The 16,977-nt window shown below is 35.5% G+C and overlaps 1 protein-coding gene across 4 annotated transcripts; it reads left to right on the top strand.

Moving 5' to 3' along the window:
- Nucleotides 1-371: 371 nt before the first annotated feature.
- On the top strand, nt 372-16,914 carry nr5a1a (nuclear receptor subfamily 5, group A, member 1a). Of its 4 annotated transcripts, none has more exons than XM_051116637.1 (8): nt 372-577; nt 1,936-2,060; nt 2,668-2,809; nt 3,799-4,283; nt 6,813-6,971; nt 10,385-10,504; nt 10,623-10,767; nt 15,843-16,914. In XM_051116637.1, exons 1-8 carry the CDS (start codon nt 556-558, stop codon nt 16,097-16,099), a joined length of 1,455 nt encoding a protein of 484 aa, XP_050972594.1. In that variant the 5' UTR covers nt 372-555; the 3' UTR covers nt 16,100-16,914. The 4 variants fall into 4 exon arrangements, with proteins under 4 accessions (XP_050972594.1, XP_050972595.1, XP_050972597.1 ...); XM_051116638.1 differs by having other exon boundaries at nt 1,901-2,060; XM_051116640.1 differs by lacking the exon at nt 372-577 and adding an exon at nt 1,559-1,691 and having other exon boundaries at nt 1,901-2,060.
- Nucleotides 16,915-16,977: the final 63 nt, after the last annotated feature.

Below are 16,977 nucleotides of genomic sequence, written 5' to 3'. Positions count from 1 at the left end.
TCTTACATTTCTTTTTGCATATCTCAGAGAAAGAAGGCTGTAACTGTTTTAAGTCTTTGTGTATAGAGGGCAACCTTAACGAGATGCCAACATAATAATATCAGCTAATTTATGAGGTAATCTTTAGCCAGTATGATTGGGATAAAAATAAACTTATTTTAAAACAACGAAGCGAGAGAGACTATCATAATAAAAACAACTATGTACAGAATAACAATGTAAACACTTTTGTTTTTGCATAATATTTGGATACTTGTTAAAGTACCAATCAGTAATTGCGTGAATGGCCAAACCTTTTTTTTTTTTTTTTTTTGGCTGGTCTGATAATAAAATGCCGCTCGGCTGTAACGACTTGCGCGCATCATCTTCACGAGAGCTGTCACATGAGCGCGCACTATCCAATGAAGACCTCCTCAACACTCTGATCCGGTGCGGAGGAAGACGTTCAGACACCGAGGAAGACCTCAGACCTGTTAGATTCGCTCCTGAACTTTCTGAAGGACTGGACGGACCTTTAGCTGAATGATAAAGACGCGCGTTTGAAGCGACTCACACATGCTGGACGCGCAGATTAATGGTAAGTCTCTGCATTAAGTCTGGAAAACAATAATTCTGAAGCGAGTCTGATCGAAATGCGCTTCGGTTTGCCTCATTACTACTTGTCAAGCATTTTAAGTTTCAGTTCCCACGCTGTGAAGCACAACCAATATGATGTGGACAAAAATGAAAGAAATATCTAAGCGTCTCTTCTATAAAATAAAATTGTTTTGAACGGCGCACCTGCAGCTCACAGCATTTCTCTAAAATGTGAACGTAAGATTAAAATACATTATTTAAAAGGTTGTTCTGTCTGTGAATTTAGCCTAGAATGTGGTTCATTTGATATACATGTTCATTTAAACATGGGATATAAAATATATAAGCCTACCATTCATTTATGCATTACGGTTAGTTAAAATGTGGTTAAATAACCATTAAATAACATCGAAAACAAATCTTCCATTTATCCCTTCCATTAGAATCTGTGTAACAAGCGTTTATCGAGTGTAGCTTTTTGCATCCGTTTAATATTGAAATGTTGTCATTATTTAAATATACTTAAGTGCTTAAACTCAAAGCAACAAGTGTTTTTTATGTAGTCTGTCAAGTTACCCAAAACATTAAGAAAACTAATTCGATAACAAAGTAAATAATGATTAATTCCACTACATGTATTAATTCAACAATTTAGACTGTTTAATTTCCATATAAGAATGTTCATTAGTATTCATCGTAAATATTAATTAATGAATCAATAGATTATAACTATTATTAATAAATGTATAATAGAAGTAGGGAGAATAAAAAAATAATTATTGTTATTTGAATTATAATAACGCCCCGCTCAGTTGTTTTAGTATAAAATTAGTGAACTAAACATCTTATTCAGCTCTTGGTGTGTGTGTTTGTGTGTGTGGTGAAGTGGGCGTGGGAGTCAGTCGTTGGGTGGGTGGTCACGTCCATATAGGAGGCATGACAGGAGTCAATATGATCAAATCCATCTTTTCCTCTGCGTGTCCAGATACACGACAAAACAGATGCACCGAGAGCTCTAGATCTCTAATATTGTTTTCTACTAACATTCTATTGATTCTATTAACATTCTTTAATCGTCGTTTTATTTGATCACTGTTCTAATAGGCTGCGCTAAGGTATTTTAAAGTGCATGCTTTACTTTATGTGATAAAGTTGTCTTGTGGAATTGATGTGATGTTTAAATCGTCAAAACGTTATACTGTGGTCATAATGCACATCCACAAGTCTTAAAAAGAGAATAATCATTTATTTTTAGTTAATTTTTCAATAATAATTGTTAAAATAGAGATTTGTAAAAGAAACATTTTTTTGCAAACGATTATAGGATCTCTAACAGAAGCACATGATTTGTTGCCTCAGTCACAGACGCATCTGTGAGGGTGATGGACTTCACAGCAGATGAGGAGCTGGAGGAGTTGTGTCCGGTGTGTGGAGATAAAGTGTCCGGATATCATTACGGCCTTCTTACCTGCGAAAGCTGTAAGGTACGAGCCAGTTTCTCTTTTGTTACGAACTCGCGCTTATTTATCGTAAATGTTTCGGAAACGCCTAATAATTATAAACCAACGAGTTCATGAACAGTAAAGAGTTCCATGATGTAGCTAAAATCATTACTGTGTAACAGTCTTTGTTAATGTTATGAATTAAATATATTTAGTCATTTATGTGTTATTATTTAGTAATTATTAAGTAATAACAGCATTTGGTAACGCGTTATTTTACAGTGTCCTGGTTACTCATGTTACATATACTTGGTAATATGAGTAAATGCATACAAATAACACTTAACCAAACCTTAAGCACGTGTTGTTAATATTACTTAGTACTTAAATGTATAATTGCAATTTAGCAAAGACACTTTAAAATAAAGTGTATAACCCAGTATCTTTTTGGTTTCATCATGTATGCAAATACATACTGCATGCAAGAAAGCCAAAACTCTTATTTCTCAGATGGTCTGTTAATTTAGAACAGCCCCATATGATTACAGGCGATATTACTGTTTTTATTTTTAACAGTTGACAGAGGCTGACAGAATAACTGTTATTGTATGCATTACTGTAATTGTTATTGTATGCATTACAATGACAGGGGTTTTTCAAGAGGACGGTTCAGAATAACAAGAGATACACATGCACACAGAACCAGGACTGTGGCATTGACAAAACCCAGAGGAAGAGATGCCCCTTCTGTCGCTTCCAGAAGTGCCTCAGCGTCGGCATGAGACTCGAGGGTGAGCCGTGCTTCTTGTTTGAAAACGTACATGTGGATAAAACAGGAAAACTTTTGTTGTAAAACAGCCAGATCAAATAAGATGTCTTGTCATTTAAAAAGCCACTTTGAATGCCCTGAATATATTGCTTTTGTCTTAAACAGTTGAACCTGAAATAATATAATGCTTATTACGTGATATTAAATCATGTATTATATGTGTGTAAGCTATATTTTGACTCAAGGCTAAACATTGCTCTTCATTAAAGACATGCTAGTAAATTATAAAATATATCTGGAATAAAGAGAAAAACATTAAAACCAAAATTTTATCATGATTTAATTACAATTATTTTTTAAAAATTTATGTCATAATGACAATCATTATGGACTTTAAAAGATATCTAAATTATTCCTGATTAACTTAAAAGTAATAAAAACCGTGTGTTTTGACAGTTTTGGCAACATGCATATCTATATCAGTTAAAATCTTGTTAAAAATATGTTTTAATGTTTTAATATTTTCATAATATTTCATGAAAATAGCAAGCGTATTCAAATCGTTTATTAATAAATTATTATTATTTTTTAAAATTAATTATTTATTTTATTTGAAAGTTTCTGGGATGGAAAATATCCTTGTCAGTCTTTTATTTTTCTCTCGGTGCGCGTGATTCCCAGGCCGAGTGCAGAGAAGCACCTGTTTCCGCGCGCGCCTGTGACACATTCCTCTCGCGCTGATAAGACTTGCGGACTCATGTTGAGAGTTCACAAAAACCAGCCCGGAAAATGTCCATATGAAGAGAAATATCCATTTGCTTTTGCCCTGACTTACAGCAAAACCGTGCCAAGCATTCCTTGCTTTATTTGGCTTTTCATCCACTGTGCTCCGAAAATAGGCTTTCACTGCCAAATTGTATCAGGCAAACAGCACATCTGCAAAATGTAAATAATAATTGATAAGCTTGATATGCATCTTGCATCCTTTCACACTCTCGCCCTCTTTCCCAGCTGTCCGTGCAGATCGAATGAGAGGGGGAAGGAACAAGTTCGGCCCCATGTACAAGCGGGACCGTGCCTTGAAACAACAGAAGAGAGCTTTAATCAGAGCCAGTGGCTTTAAAATAGAGGCCAACCCATCCCTACTGTCCGGCACCCAGACTGAGTACCCGCTTCCCGGATCGCTCTCAGGTCTCCATCCCCCTTCCCTGTCCTCTCCGGAGTACGACTGCCCGCCTCTCTGTCCCCCGGCTCTGGGCGTAGCGCTGCAGAGCTATGGTTCATTCCCGGCTCAGTATCAATACACTGCTCCCTCCTTACCGAGCAGATCGATCAAAGCCGAATACCCAGACGTGTACTCCAGCTCACCAGACTCATCACTAGGGTACCCGTACCCTGACGGCTGCATGCCTGCATCCCCACACACCAGCCCCATGAACCCTGGTTTGCCCCCACTGGTGCTAGAGCTGGTCAACTGTGATCCAGATGAGGAGCAGGTATGAGTTAAATCATCTGGAGATAGAAATGAATCAGATCACACTATAAGAAGTGGGAAATCTACTTTATTTAACCCATGCAAATGACTTTTGACATTTTTTTTTTCAGATTGATTTTTTCATTGATTTTTTCATATTTTTGTTTAACTGAAAAATCACTTTTTTTAGACATGAAAGAATCTAGCATTGATTGAACAGTATTTCAAATACTGTGTTTTTACAAAGTTTACAAAGAGTAAAGTCTTTACAAGCCTGTATGATTTTCTTCTGAATGCAAAATATAAAGTAAAATAAAGATATTTTAAACATTAAAAAAAAAAAAAAAACACTTTACAATAAGCTTCATTAGTTAGCTACATTAGTTAACATGAACTAAAAATTAACAATACTTAGTTAATAGTAATTTCAGCATTTACTAATCCATTATTAATATCACAAGCTGTGTTTGTTAACATTAGTTATTGTGCTGTGAACTAACATGAACTAACAATGAATGACTGTATTTCTATTAGCTAACATTAACAAAGATTAATAAATATTGTAATAAATGAATTTTTCATTGTACCTTCATGTTAGTTAATACATTAACCAATGTTAACAAATGAAACCTTATTGTAAATGTGTTACCGTTAATTTAAACATTTACTAATACAATGTTAAAATCAAAAGTTGTAAGTGTTAATAATATTTAATTGTTAAGTGTTAATTGTACGTATTAATTTTTTCTTTAATATTTTGTGTTACTAAACAATAGTCACCTCTACGGTACACAACATTTATTTCTTGTTAAATAATCTCATTGTAAAAAAAGACACACTTTATACTTTTTAATGAATAAATATTTAAGTTAAAAACATATCAAAGATGTTTAATATCATTAGTGTTGAGAAGTTTACTTTGGAAATGTAATTTCCAAATCTGTAAAGTTACAGATTACAAGTAACCCTATTTGAAATGTAATAAGTAGTGTAACTATTTCAATTACTTCATTAAAGTAATATAACTGATTACATTTGATTACTTTTCTAAACTTCTCATTATTCATTTTCAAACATTTAAAGCAAGTTTAACCTTACAGTAGTACTCAACACTGATTACTGTCAGACTTCTTAAAGTCCTTCATCACTTGAATTAAAGGAGTAGTTCGTTTCCAGAACAATAATTTACAGATAATGTACTCACCCCCTTGTCATCCAAGATGTTTGTCTTTCTTTCTTCAGTCATAAAGAAATTATGTTTTTTGAGGAAAACATTTCAGGAATTTTCTCCATATAACGGACTGATATGGTGCCCTGATTTTGAACTTCCAAAATGCAGTTTAAATGCAGCTTCAGACGATCCCAAATGCGGCTGTAAAGGATCCCAGCCAAGGAAGAAGAGTCTTATCTAGCGAAACGATTGGTTATTTTCATTTAAAAAATACAATTTCAATAATTTTAAATCTCAAATGCTCATCTTGCTTTGCCTGAACTCTGTGTATTCTGACTCAGTACAGTTAGGATATGTCGAAAAAAAGTCCAATCATATTTTCTCCCTCAACACTCTTAAAAATAAAGGTGCTTCACAATACCGTAGAAGAACCTTTTTTGTCTAAATGGTTCTTTATAGAACCCTTTAACATCTGAAGAACCTTTCTGTTTCACAAAACGTTCTTTGTGGTGAAAGAAGGTTCCTCAGATTATAAAAAGGTAAGAAAGAGCTGGTTCTTCAAAGAACCTTTGACTGAATAGTTCTTTGTGGAACCAAAAATGGTTCTTCTATGGCATCGCTATGAAGAACCTTTCAAAGCACCTTTATTTTTAAGAGTGAATTTCAAAAATCATTTCAAAATCATCCTACATCTTTGCAGAAGTACTGACCCAGTCTTTGCAAAGTGAACATGCAAAAGAAGATCAAACACTCTTAACAAAAAAAGGTAAAACAGTGATATAGGATGTTTTTAATGTTGAGGGAGAACATGAGATGGGAGTTTTTCGACATACCATAACTGTCATGAACCAGAAAACACAGATGAGCAGAGTAAGAAAAGACGAGCGTTTGGCATTAAAAAGTATATAAATTGTATTATTTTTATTAAAATAACCGATCGTTTTGCTAGATAAGACCCTTCTTCCTCAACTGGGATTGTTTACAACCACATTTAAGATTGTTTGAAGCTGCATTTAAACTGCATTTTGGAAGTTCAAACTCGGGGCACCATAGAAGTCCTTTATATGGTGAAAAATCCTGAAATGTCTCCCTCAAAAAACATAATTTCTTTACAACTGAAGAAAGAAAGACATGAACATCTTGGATGACAAGGGGGTGAGTACATTATTTGTAAATTGTTGTTCTGGAAGTGACTTCTCCTTTAACATTTTCATAAGTAACTGTAATTTAATAACACTTTTTTTCCTAGTAACTGTAACAGATTACAGTTATTTATTTTGTAATTAAATTACGTAACTTTGTTGCATGTAACTAGTTACTCCTCAACACTGAATATCACAAACCATTTTTACACATTGTCAATTTACTTCACGTTTGCAGGTGAAAGCGAAGATCTGTGCATACCTTCACCAGGAGCAAAGTGGCAAGGGGAAACTGGACAAACCACGGCCGTTCAGCCTGTTGTGTGTCATGGCGGACCAGACATTATTCTCAATAGTCGAGTGGGCAAGAAGCTGTGTCTTCTTCAAGGAACTAAAGGTACAGCTATTAAGATAAGACAAAGTGCATGTGTGTGTGTGTGTTTATACATGCGGACACTTTTCTGATCATCTGGAGTGTTTTGTCTGCTATTTTGTCGCCAAACCACATATCTTACCGAAAGATAACATTTAGGGACGCCAAGGCATTCAGATACTGTTGTAGCATGTTTGTCAAGCAGCTTTAAAAGTAAGATTACATTTTAATGTTTAGATTTTAGTGGTAGCATCACTGATATGCGTCAAAGTCGGAATTCTTGCTCGGTTTCCAAAAGTTTTGAATGGATGTTAACAGGAATTTTGGCAAAAAGGCATCAGATGTGAGTTTGGTATCTCTAGTTTGGACACTGTTCACATCAGGGAGTGTTGTGAATCACAAAAGATGTGTTGTTTCTGTAATTCTGAAACAGATACACTGTTGACATACACAGAATTTGCCCTCTCAAAGCTCTTACCTCTTAATCATGGGTCTCAGCTCATATTAGACAGAGCGTTCGGTCGATAAATGACGGCATGTTTCAATGAATTCAAGCAAATAATGTAGAATTTCAAACTTTGTTTTTGCACACTCACACCTGCATGACCGTCGCATATTTTTCGTACAGTTCATTCCATTCTGCAGCCATGGCAACTGACGTTCTGCGATTGCGAGCATAAAATGTGTCAGAGTTTGAAAACGCATGCCAGCGACTGACTCCTGCAGACACAACGCTTTCAGAAACACTTAATTACATTCCGCACAGCAATAGTTCAGGAATCGCAGCCACATAGTTGTTCCTGCCTACTGAAAGGTATCGTGCGATGTAGAAAATGTGCATTTGGATTGAAAAGGCCTTTGTTAAACTGTTTGTGTACATGCTAGGGAGGGTTTGTGAATGATAAGTCTGACACTGCGTATCCGCAAACGCGAGAGAGGTCAAGTTTCCGGGGCTCGAGGCTGTGGATTAGATGTGGATATACGGTTTGAGTAATTGTGTCTGGGCTGCAGTTGATATATGTAGCGCTACGTTTCTTACCGCCGCCCACTGTGCGTCAAAATACTGACACAACGTGGCCTTCAAAATGCAGCGTACTGTATGGTGTATTAGTGGGGGAGGAAAACATGGACGGAGATGGAAAGGCTGATGAAGGACGAGAGGTGAAGGTGCGAGAGGTCATCGTCTAGCGCTCGTAAATACAGCGCTTTCGATGTGTGATCGTCACAAGGACTCTCATTCCCTCGTTTTATGATCTCTATCCCCTTAGTTGTTCATCTCTATGCAAGGGTTGTATTTCTTTGGGCTCTGGAGTCAGAGGTGATGTGCTTGAGCTTGTGCCGTGTATAATGATTTGAGTAAAACCACCTGAATATCTCACATCTATTTATACTTTTTATTGAATTGATGACAAGGGTTTGAAACATTTGTGGTTATATGTATTTTTAAATCTTTTTTTGCTTTTCACAAAGTCATCGATTTCTAATTCGCAGCTATTTGATATAGTCTCTATGCAGTTTCTGAAGCTTTTATGGAAGCCAGGCTTTCTCTCAATAAAACCAAAACTAAACCATTCACTCGACTCTATTTACAATCCTCATGTCATTACAAACTTGACTTTCTTTCTCCAGTGGAGCACAAAATAAGATCTTTTGAAACATATCTCTGTTTTTTGTTCCTATTATGAAAGTCAAAGGTTTCCATTGATGGTTTGAACTTCTTGACTTATAGACAGTATAGACAGAAACACTTTTTCAAAATATCTTATTTTGTGTTCAAATATTTTTGTCAAAGAGGTCCAAAACAACATTGGACCACATTCAGTGTTATTTTAGGGTTTTTTTAATACTGTTATAGCATTATTAATGTTTTCACATTTTATATATTCGGTTTAATTCGGTAGGAATTTTTATCCTCACCAGTCAAAACTTTTTGAACAGTTTTGAAGATTTTTAATGTTTCTTAAAGAAGTCTCTTCTGCTCACTAAGCCTGCATTTATTTGATCCAAGGTACAGCAAAAACAGTAGAATTATGAAATATTTTTACTATTTAAAATAACTGTTTTCAATTTGAATATATTTTCAAATGTAATTTATTCCTGTGATTTCAAAGCTGAATTTTTAGCATCATTACTCCAGTCACATGATCCTTCAGAAATCATTCTAATATTCTGATTTGCCGCTCAAAAACCAAAAACAAACAAACTTGGGTTGAAAACAGCTAAGTAGAAGTTTTCATTCATCTTTGATAAATATAAAGTTCAGAAGAACAGCATTTATGTGAAAATAGAAATCTTTTGTAACATTTTAAATGTCTTTGTCATCTCTTTTGATCAATTTAAAGCATCCTTGCTAAACAAATTATTAAAAAAAAAATTATACTGACTCCAAGCTTTTGAATGGTATAGTGCATAATGTTACAAAAGCTTTTTGTTCAGATAAATGCTGTTCTTCTAAACGTTTTATTCATCAAAGAAACTTGAAAGAATTCTACTTGGCTGTTTTCAACATAGTTTTTTTTTTTTTTTTTTTTTTTTTTGAGCAGCAAATCAGGATATGAGAATGAATTCTAAAGAATCATGTGACACTGAATGTCCCAGTCACATTTTCTAATCTCATTAAGTTAGTGTTCTAAGTATTTTATATTTATTCCAAATAAATAGCTCAAGGAAGTAACAATTTAAACAATATATTTTATTTGTGAACTTACGTTCAGATATTCTTTATAATAGCTAACTTTTAACTATTTTTGAATTTTTTGGATGATGAGTCATTAAAGCTCGGCAAATATCACAGACACAGAGATTAACTTTAAATTTCCCCAAGCTGGTGATTACTCACTAAAAACTCCCACAGACCATGTTTTCATGCCACTTCAAGTCTTATTTTGACGTAAAAGAGTGGTTATATCTAAGTGTGTGTTCTTTACTTATTTTTAAGGTTTATCTTCCCATTAACGCCATTGTACTGTTCATTCAGACTGATTCGCAAACGCAGAATACGCACAAAGAGGTGGGATTTATCTCATGAACCAATCACAGCTGATCCTAACCAGTCATATCCAATCATATTGCGATGTAGGCACTGCCTGCTCTCACGTGACTTCCCCCAATTCATTCTCAATTACCCCCCACTAAACCCACTGCACGCTTTAGGGTGTCTGATAAAACTCAATGGGCTCAGGGGAGGTGAGAGAGACGCAAACTCCTGCTGTAACTTTACCTGCAGGTGTCACTGTTGGACAATGTATCTTTAGAAAAACGAGCGATATATACACTTTTAATTATATATTTTGTAATATTGGTGTGGTTTTATTGTTGTACTACAAATGTTTATCTTATCCAATATTTTGAGGGGGCAATGCCTCCCTTGCCTCCTCAAAGAAAATGCTGATATATAGTATCATACTATACATAAGTCTTAATTTCTCGTGTTTTAGGTAGGAGATCAGATGCGATTGCTGCATAACTGCTGGAGTGAGCTGCTGCTTCTCGATCATATCTGCAGACAGGTGCATCATGGGAGAGACAACAGTCTGCTACTCATTACAGGACAGGAGGTGAGCGTTTGCAACCATCATCAAGGTGTAACAATGTCACTACGTAAAAGCTTAATTGTTTGTAGAAAAGCAGAACGTGTTAGCAGAAAGAGTGCAGTGAAGGTGCTGTGTGCTGTAGGTTGATCTGTCTGCGGTGTCTGACGCGGGACCTCCTCTGGCCAGTATGGTGCAGAGAGGACAGGAGTTGGCCAGGAGACTGCAGTTGCTGCAGGTGGACAGAAGAGAGATGGCCTGTCTGAAGTTCCTCATCCTCTTCAACCCCAGTGAGTACGAATGCAACCTGATTCACATGCTCCTCTACATACTTTTAATACATACAGAGACACAATAACAGTCTACAGAGTGACAAAGTTTAACTGATCAAAAATTAAGCAAAACACAAAGGGTTGTGGGAAATATAAAGCCAAAAACAATTGTGGTTACATATTGTAAAACACTCTAAAATGTTGTTAGACATTTTATTCCACTGAATATAAAGTAGGTTTATGTTTTAATGAGAAATTGTGCATAATTATAGACCTTAAAGCATTCCACAATTGTTTTTCTTTCAATTATTTAGTTACTCTTTTGACCAAACATTTGTTTCATTTGACCTTCTAGTTACAGAGATCTTATATGAAAACTAGCCTCGGTCTCCTCTTTTTTATTTAAGCACATTTTACAATATTTTCAATATTTTTTGATTTTGGAGGCACTATATGTAATCATTATATCCTAAATACAGCACAGCATAAATACAGTAAGCAGCAAATGTATGAAATAAATACAGCACCTCTAACTCTATAACTTGTACCTAGCAACAGACCTTTTCCTAGAAATGTCCAATTTCAATTTGATTAGGCACAATAAACAAACAGCTGAAAGGAGAAAACTGGATGTGAAAGCGAAAGAATTTATCATCTCCTCTCACTCTGTCACATTGATTTTTTTTCATTCTTTGCCTAAATGGAAGCAGCTTTATTGAGTAATTTGTGTCCTTCAAATGTACTGAAAAGATTATTCAACATTTTAATTACTGTGTGAATGGCTCTTCTGATGAGCTCTGCTAATGCTTTAAAGTGCTCCATTAATGGGTCAGGCTATTGTCGCCCAAACACACATACACACAAAGCACGCACACACATCTCTACTGGGACTATATGGCTATTTTCAGACTGCCCAAATCTGTTTTTTCCTCTCAAATGTGACTCAGATTTGTGTTTTCATAACAGCATGACCCATATGAAGTGTGGACAACTTTTTCACCACTTTAGATTAAAATTAGTCAATTCTGTGCTGCTGGGAGTCACTTCAAAGACTGCACATTTGTCACTCATTTAATACGTAAGACGGCCATGTTGGTAGTCAGTGGAGGGAATATGATTATAGCGATGGTAGTAGGCATTCTCGAAACACTGCTTAGAAAGCTTTGGATCACTTAAAGGGGTCATCGGATGCCCATTTTCCACAAGTTGATATGGTTCTTTAGGGTCTTAATGAAAAGTCTATTATATACTTTGGTTAAAAATTCTCAATGGTAGTGTAAAACAACACCTTTTTACCTTGCCAAAATCAGCTCTGCAAAATTCATCCTGTTCTGGTCGAGGTTGCTTTAAATGTTAATGAGCTCTGCTCGCCCCGCCCCTCTCTTCTCTCTGTGGAGTGACGAGCCTGTTTACTTTAGCCGCATTTAGCCACGAAACTTGCTAACTAGCATGTTATTAGGAAAGACGATCGCAAACATTCTTAAAAAAAACCCCTTATACTCACTTCTGCTGTAAGTGAAGCTGGATCATTAATGATTCGCATGAACATAGACGCATTTATGTAGATCGGGAGGCGCATTCCCTTCACAAACAAACCACTGCATGGATTTTTATAATTATAGGGTAGATGTGTACATACACTGCCAACACACATTAATGTTCAAACAACATGTAAAAGTGAACTTTGCATCCGATGAGAATTATTTGTTTTGAACCAGAGGTTCAGAGAGCATGTAAAATGTCCAAAATCACTTGATTTCAACAATTTATGTCAGAGCTGTTTTAGAAATGTTTCAAATGCTGGGTGACCAGCGTCTATGGTCTATTTTATAAACATGCAGTCATTTAATGACATTTGTGTAATTAAAAAAAAAAAAAGTAGTAGTAAATAGTCTCTTATTATTAGCTCATTTGCTAAGAAATGTGAAGCCTTTGTGATTCCAAAGAATAAACAAAAAGGTGCTGTTGAACAGACAGAATGGCATGATCTGCTATTGGCTGCTGACCAAGAGAAAGATTTTTACCAAAAGATTAGAAAATATTATTACTAGGGCTGTCAGTTGATTACAATTACATGATGTGAGAAACATCTCAGTATTTTTTGTTCAGGAAACTAAATTTGCCTTTATGAGTCATTCATTCATTAAATATTTCAAACGATTCATTTAAGAATTAAGTAAACAGCGCTCTTTGAATCATTGGTTCACGTGATTCGTTCAAAATGCAGATTCATTCAGAAAATGAACACCGCTGTTTAGCTCAGAGACGTGCAACAATTCTGCCATGGCTTTAAAGGTAATATGTTCTCTGCAAAATTGAGCAAAACACATAATATTGTGAAAAAATATCAACTTATTCACTAAACTGTTGTATAAAATCTAGGGCTGTCGAATGATTAATCACGATTAAATACAGGTTAACCGCGTTAACATATTTTAATCGCGTTATTTTTCATAACTAGTTAATTAAACTGACAGCCCTAATTATTACAGATTATCTGCCAGTTTAGTCATAGAAAGAAAAAAAACATGGTCCCATGGATAAATGTAGATATTTTAAATTTGATGAAAGAACGGGGTCATGCTCAAAAAAATCTGATTTAAAAATAGATTGAGCCACTTTAAGAAAGTAAATTACTGTAAAATTACCAGAACGACTTTACCGGTAAATACAAAAATGGGCTGTTCACATAGTCCGGCAAAGTACCATTCAAACATCCATTTCAAAATACCGATAAATTGTGCAATTTCATTAACCGGAAACAATCTTTATACGGCTGTGCCTCCTGGTGTTGTGTTTGTAAACATAGAGGGGTATATGTGTTCAGTGTTTTTGTTGATGTTTTCATTTTTGTGTTAACAGTTCACATTCATGAAGCTGCTTTTCGCCATTTTTGACGACTTTAAGCATTTCTTTGACTTCCATAAACAGCACGGAGTATATGAGTCATCTGTGCAGAGTTATGATTGGCCCAGCGTAGACATTTTACGTCAGTGTGTTCTGAACTCCTACGTACTCATACCGGTAATCTTGTTCTGGATTCACACAGAACACATTACCGGTAATTTACTGGTAATGTTACAACTTCTCATAACAGTAAATTGGCAGAACAAATTTACCCATATTTTTAAAAAGGTCCTGTTTACACATTAATAGTAATTTACCTGTAATTTACCAGTAAAGACTGTACGTGTGAAAGGGGCTATTGATTTACTATGTTAAAGAATTGTGTGGTAGAGAATAGAGATCATAACAGAGAAAAGAAGAGACAATCCTAGAATTATTTGGAACCAGTTAAAAAAACCTAAACTAACAGGACAACATAATGTAGACAGGAAATATTTAGATCTTAAAATGAATGAAAAGTTAATAAACAATCCAGCCGAAGTAGTATAAATTTTTGTAATCATCTTTTTATTGATTCCATAGATACAATTACATATTGTTTCTTGCCTGAGTATATGTTTATCCAGCTACTACAGTGCAGCCTGTTTTTAGTACAAGGCCTGTTACTGATTCGGACGTTATGAGAACTACTAAAATTATTACCTTTTGATTTCTCTGGGTAAATTTCCAAGTGTTTGGAAGTCAGCTATTGTTGTAAAAGTGGAGATCCCCTTTCTATCCATAATTATAGGTTAATAAGTATCCTACCAACTGTTTCTAAGGTTATGGAGAAATTAGTTGCAGAGCAAATTAGCTGTCAGTTGAGTAATAATTAATTTACCTTGCATTGAATGCAGCTGTTTTATATTATCTTTTAGATAATCATAGAAACATACACTCAACTGGACAGAATCATATCTGTCAAATCGGTCTCAGCGAGTCAAAGTACAAGGTACATCTACTGGTGTTCCTCAGGGATCGGTTTTGAGTCCTTGAGCCATGGCAAAAGTTCGAGCAAAGCATGCTAACTGTTCTGTCATTGGCTGCACAGTCAACCACAGAAAACTATTTAGAGTCCCAGCCTCAGAGGAGACAACAGAGCAGTGGATTTATTGATTTATTCACTGATTTATTTACTATTACGCTGCTGACAGATCCAACATAAACATGCGATTTCTTTCCCAGCTGTTTACCTTCACAAACATAACCAACTGTTTTTGCAACTTGTGTGTTTTTTTAACATAGACTTGTGCGTATTTGACAGTTTAAGCGCAATAAGACATGAAAGAGAACTTGGTTTAGTACTCACATGCCAGTGACAGCCGCTTTCTGTGCGTTCGCTTCAGATGTGTGCACTCAAAAAACTATATATGTGACCCCGGACCACAAAACCAGTCTTAAGTAGCATTGGTATATTTGTAGCAATAGCCAAAAATACACTGGGTCAATATTATTGATTTTTTCTTTATGCCAAAAATCATTAGGATATTAAATAAAGATCATGTTCCATGAAGATACTTTGTAAATTTCCTACCATAATTATATCAAAACTTAATTTTTGATTAGTAATATGCATTGCTAAGAACTTCATTTGTACAACTTTAAAAGTGATTTTCTCAATATTCTGGAATTTTTGCACCCTCAGATTCCAGATTTTCAAATAGTTGTATCTCAACAAAATATTGTTCTATCCTAACAAATCCACGCATCATTGGAAAGCTTATTTTTCCAGCTTTCACATGATAAATCCAATTTCAAAAAATTGACACATATGAGTGGTTTTGTGGTTCAGGGTCACATATCAGAAATTTAAACTAATATGGTTTAATCGCATGATAATCAAAACCAAACAGATGTTTTTAGTAAAGTATCTGAGTTACAAGCTAATATGGCACAGCCATATTTTGGAAAAAGGGGTGGGGAGCAGCAGCTCATTTGCATTTAAAGAGACACGCACAAAAAAAAAAAACCTGTTTCTGATTCCACTCAAAATGGGCATTTTCAAAATGATATAATAAATGATCTGTGGGGTGTGTTGAGCTGAAACTTCACAGTCTTGACTTTCATTGTTAATCTCAGGTTAAAAAGATGTGGAAGCAGGTTAAGTTTATTACTGATACTGGCCGCATTTAAAACAATCTGAGCACTAAGGCTTGCGTTGTGAACGTAGCCTACGTGATGCATAACAATTTGTCTCTTGTCTGCAGATGTGAAGCTCTTGGAGAACCAGCAGTTTGTGGAGAGCGTTCAGGAGCAGGTGAACAGCGCTCTGCTCGAGTACACGCTCTACTCGTACCCTCAGTGTCTGGACCGTTTCAGTCAGCTCATACTGCGGCTGCCTGAGGTCCGATCGCTCAGCGCACAGGCCGAGGACTTCCTGTGCTACAAGCATTTGTGCGGAGAAGTGCCGTGCAACAATCTGCTCATAGAAATGCTTCACGCCAAGAGATCCACCGCCGTGTGAAAGTGACACTGTTTCGAGGGTTCAAGCCATATGCGCAAAATTGGACGGCGAACAGTTTTCCAAAGCCAATTCTTTCTTACCTTACGTGATGAATGTACAGAGTTTTTTCATTTGTATTCTTTTTAAATCATTTAAGCATGACAATCATTGGTGGACGCGGAGGCGTTTTTATAGTGTGTTCTTCTTCGTGCTGTTCAGTTTATGTTATTCTCTAGGCTATGAAGGTAATTGCAAAATGTGAATACTGCAGTCTAAGAGTTTCTGTTATTTTATCTTAATGCTCCCGTGCTTGAGTATTGTAATTTCTTTGTTTTCAAATACATTTATTTAGCTGGTATTTAAAAAACATTCCAAAAGGGACTGTCCAAAAATGAATCAAATGAAACAAAAGAAGGTATTTATTGAAATTATGTTATTAACAGTATCAATGGAACTATTTAAAGCACATTTTTTACATAGATTACACATTTATTTGTCTTTCCATTTAACTGAAAAAATTTGGTCGCAATAAAATAAAATAAACGACACGTTGCAGTTGTTCGAGGACTGTGTGTGTGGCGGTCTAAAAGCAATCTTACTTTGAATGGCCCCGTTTCTAAAGACAGACATGCTGCTCCGCTCTGAGTGTCTCTTCAGCGCGCCAATAAAAAGAGGTTATGGGAAGGTCAGAAAACATTCACACATGTTGCCACCTTTGTGAGCGTATAAAGAGAGAGTGCTTCTTTTCAAATCCATTTAAACCAATTATTTTTCTATTCATTTTTATTCTAATCAAGTGTATTGCTTAAAAAAATTAAGTATTCATAAATGACTACAGAGACTACACGGTTTCCACATCAAAACAAACATTAGTTTTAATAGTGAGAGTAAAAAAGTAA

This window comes from Labeo rohita, chromosome 8, assembly GCF_022985175.1.
Source record: "Labeo rohita strain BAU-BD-2019 chromosome 8, IGBB_LRoh.1.0, whole genome shotgun sequence".
Taxonomy (NCBI): domain Eukaryota; kingdom Metazoa; phylum Chordata; class Actinopteri; order Cypriniformes; family Cyprinidae; genus Labeo; species Labeo rohita.
Note: the sequence above shows the minus strand (reverse complement) of the source record. Positions and strands in the feature narration are given on the sequence as shown.